Genomic DNA, 4,060 nt, shown 5'->3' on the forward strand with positions numbered 1-4,060 from the left:
AGCATCGCATCAAAACGCTTCCAGCATCACTCGCGTGGAGCATTTGCACAAAATTATGGAGGTTCACAAGCAACAAGTACTTTCCTTCGTAAGTCTCTCCGGATGTGGCGAAATATCATCGCTGATTTCTCCAAGGCATGTGCGTTCCAATTAGTGACCAGGTGGTGGAGTCGTCAGATTAAGCAGGATTAATCAGGTCAAACGTCAAAATGAATCCTATCAATGTGTTGTTAAACGGGACCACGACGCCAAATAATACCTACGATTACCAGCGAGACTTATACGAGGAGCCCCCATGGGTTCGTGTGTTTTATGGCATACTGTTTGCCTTGGTCACGATCCTTGGTGTTGGCGGGAATTCGATCATCTGCTACATTGTGCTGGGTCACGCGCGCATGAGAACAGTGACCAACTACTCCATTGTGAACTTGGCCGTGAGCGATATACTGATGGCAGTAATGTGTGTGAACTTCTCGTTTTACGCCGCGATGTATCTCTCATGGCCGTTTGGGGAATTCATGTGCAAAGCTGTGTCGTATATCCAGAGCGTATCGGTTTCGGTGAGCATTTTCACACTGGTGTCCATCAGCGTAGACCGATACATTGCTATTTGTTATCCATTGGTGCCGCGAATGGGATCAACAAGAGCACTTTGGGTCATCGCAGTGATTTGGATAACGGCATGCGTGGTGGCGCTTCCCTCTGTTATATTCTCGACTGTCGGCACAGAGGGCGCTGCAACATTCTGCTCTGAAAGTCACTGGGAGCACACAAAAATTTACACATACGTATTAATGGCTATCCAGTATTTTGTTCCTCTCTGTGTCTTAGCGGTCGCATACGGCAGAATTGGTTATGTCATTTGGAGTAGAAGGACTCCCGGTGAAACGCAAGACAGACGGATTAATGGATCCAAAACCAAGGTACTGATTGGATTTAGACAGTCCATTACCGTCACGGAGTTGTTTGCTCATATCCAGGTTTTGCACTGGTTTGTGATACTAGTGGCTTTGTACAAGAAATCCATAGGAATAAGAGAGACGCCTACGGACATTCACTGAGTTATTAATTCGTCAAGGGAGGGTTAGCTATTTTTTTTTTTTTATCATTCGTGTTGAAATCGCATGACGTGTATCCCCAGGGCTTTTAAGGAAGTCAATTTCAAAAATGCATCAACAACTGTCTACAGAATATAATTATTTTATATTATATAAAAAAAAACGGCCAACACATAGAGTATTTTCATTTATTAATTTTCATTTAGGGCGGACAAGTTACAGAAGGAAGGGAACTATTAGTGTTGTATATAATATGGGCTACACTGTACTGACACGACATATCAAAAATAGGTTTGCATAAAACTTTTTTTCGGCAAAAGCCAATCGTTGACAAATAAAGAGAAAAATTTATAAAATGATAATTTCAGATTATTGCAAATGAGTGACACGAATCAACAACATGTGTCAACCGTTCATGTAAGGTGAAATATAGAATTCATTCCAGCAAGCCTTGGAGTTACGATGTCTATTTCATATGGTGACAATAACGAACGATATTATCCTGCGTAGATTGGAAGTACAGCAATACTTGTCCAACTACAACTATAGCCTATAATCTTTTCAATACCAATTCAATTCATATGAATTTATTAGGAATTATCTGCATTTAATATATATTACAAATGAAATACACTCATTTCTTTTTTTTTTTTCAAGACAATAAAACATACAGTGTGTACACCCTAACATAGCTGAGATATGCGTGTACAGATTGAAGAAAAGAATAAGAGAACACGTCAATTGGGAACCACTCGGGATAAAGTAAATCAAATGATCTGACTTAGTTATGGCGCATGTCTTGGGAGTGTGAATGCAGGAGACTGTCGTCAAATAAGCATGTAGCTTGAAGATACGACAGCCTTGAAAGAGAAAGAAAAAGAGAAAATGGGCAAAACACATATTATGTATACTTATCGAAAACAAACAAAAAGAACAGAGTCATTTTGATCCGTCATTCTATCTTTCGTAAAATCAGATAGTTACCTCCTTTTTTTAGAGTAAACAGTACTACTGAATATCAAACTAATTTCTTGGGCTAGAAAGAGTAACTTCATACTAAACAATGTCAATTGCATAGAAAGAAGACAGAACTGGTACTGAAAGGTAACCTTTTGTCTTTTAGATTGTGTGACGAAAGCATGTCAATGAAAAGTAAATCGAACAAGGCTTTTGTAGTTATCTTACCTATACACTAGGTCCATCCTTATTCATGTTAATGTGATGGTAAGAAATCCAGTGGTTTGTATGAGTGGAATTGAAACGAAGTTATTTGTGGTTGTTATTGTTAACAAGGTATATAGTATGATACGACACGTTTCAGATTCGTTCTACCTGTATACAACGAAATACCATATGTAAATCATTGGCGTCACTACGGAGATAAATCTAGGACAAACATATAATACCAAGTTGTAATGAAGCAAGTGAAAATGGATTATAAAGATTGTTTCCAGCGTAGCTGATCAGGCAAACGGCAAACACCGTTTTTTTTATATATATCATTTAAACAGAAAGCTACGTGTGTATTTCCCAGTCATACCAACAAAAAAAAAAAAAAAATCACGATTCAAAGCTGGATTGTTTTCCATTCAAACAAAACATTCAAAGCACTGACGTAATGAGTGAAGAAAAAGCTTATTCTATTTTGGTGCGTGTTCTAATAATTCTCTATTTTAAAAGTGACAAACACATTTTCACTATTGCAACTGATCGACAAGTTGCCCTACATCAATGTAGATAAACACCGAATTAATCAGTATTAATGATCAGACTCCTCTCCAGTGTATAAGATGCAGTTTGTCAATCAGTTGCCATAAAAACAAGAAGACATATGATATGCATTGCCAGATTAACATGCAATCGGGATTTAGTACTGGAATTAGTACTGGATGTCGGGTGGAAGCCCAGTGCTCCAATGGATAAGACGCCTTTCCGTTGATCAGGAGGTCGTTGGTTCGAATCCAGTGCGAGTATGTTTGCTCACGATTATTATTTCTCATTGCTACTACTGAAACACTGATTAATTTGATGTCCGTTTATATCGATATAGGGCAATTTGTCATTCAGATGCAATAAAAGCAACTCAACGCAAAAAAAAAAAAAATACTGAAATATATTTTCATTAGATTTGAATACTTTGGTGAAATTGATGTCTTTTGATCTCTTCCTCTCTGTTTTCTGCAGCTGGTAAAGATGTTTGCCATGGTCGTGCTCCTGTTCACCCTCTGTTACCTACCTATACACATGTTTAACATCATACAAGAGGTGCATTCCGCGGTGCTCTACTACAGGTACATCAAACTGGTTTACCTTACCGTCCTACTAGCCGCCATGAGCAACTGCGTCTACAACCCATTCATCTACTGCTGGATGAATGCAAAGTTCAGAAACGGTTTCAAGTCCGTGTTCCGGTTCCTTCCCGGCGTGAATTACGATAGGGAGTGGCAGGGCGCCAACAAGCTGGAGCGTCGCAACACCGCTATGACTCAGTTAACAATGATGTCAGCTTCACGCCGAGTGCGCTGCTCGGCCGAAGCCCGCCACTGCTGGCCTGAACACTCGACGTATGAATCCATCAGCAACGGGGAGAGAAATTCGCACACAAATAAAATCGCCGCCGTTTAGAAAATGAAATAACAGCAACTACAGCATCCAAATTAAGAAGCAGAATAACAAATAGATGACAAAAGCCGAAGCAAAATTCTAGACGTATGAGCTTTGTAGACCATTGTCTTGGTAACTTAAGGCGTCATAAGTTAACATTTGAACCAGTGTTCATCGTATGATCTCATAAACTAGTGTTCGTACGACACAGTCGTAAGTCATATTCGTACGGGTTGCTATTAAGTTGACACAACCGCTCTTGACGCATACTTGCAAGGGTATTTGTGTATAATGTATCTAAAGCACCACTTAAACTACTATAATTTTCTATCTAAGTGATAATGTTACATTTCAAAATGTCGCAAGCTATGTCATAGGTGTAGCGTTTACCATTGCCC

The 4,060-nt window shown here is 39.2% G+C and overlaps 1 protein-coding gene across 1 annotated transcript; it reads left to right on the forward strand.

The window, feature by feature from the left end:
- Positions 1-209: 209 nt before the first annotated feature.
- Positions 210-3,683, forward strand: LOC139723741 (RYamide receptor-like). Its single transcript, XM_071634956.1, has 2 exons — positions 210-923; positions 3,243-3,683. Exons 1-2 carry the CDS (start codon positions 210-212, stop codon positions 3,681-3,683), a joined length of 1,155 nt encoding a protein of 384 aa, XP_071491057.1.
- Positions 3,684-4,060: the final 377 nt, after the last annotated feature.

Source organism: Diadema antillarum, unplaced genomic scaffold, assembly GCF_040938485.1.
Source record: "Diadema antillarum isolate AM-2024a unplaced genomic scaffold, OU_Dant_1.0 scf00000199, whole genome shotgun sequence".
Lineage (NCBI taxonomy): Eukaryota > Metazoa > Echinodermata > Echinoidea > Diadematoida > Diadematidae > Diadema > Diadema antillarum.

Bases quoted from the DNA above. Each gene is read 5' to 3' on its own strand.
- LOC139723741 (XM_071634956.1), top strand. From the start codon at position 210: ATGAATCCTATCAATGTGTTGTTAAACGGGACCACGACGCCAAATAAT. The intron at 924-3,242 runs GTACTGATTGGA...TGTTTTCTGCAG, and splicing joins TTAATGGATCCAAAACCAAG to CTGGTAAAGATGTTTGCCAT.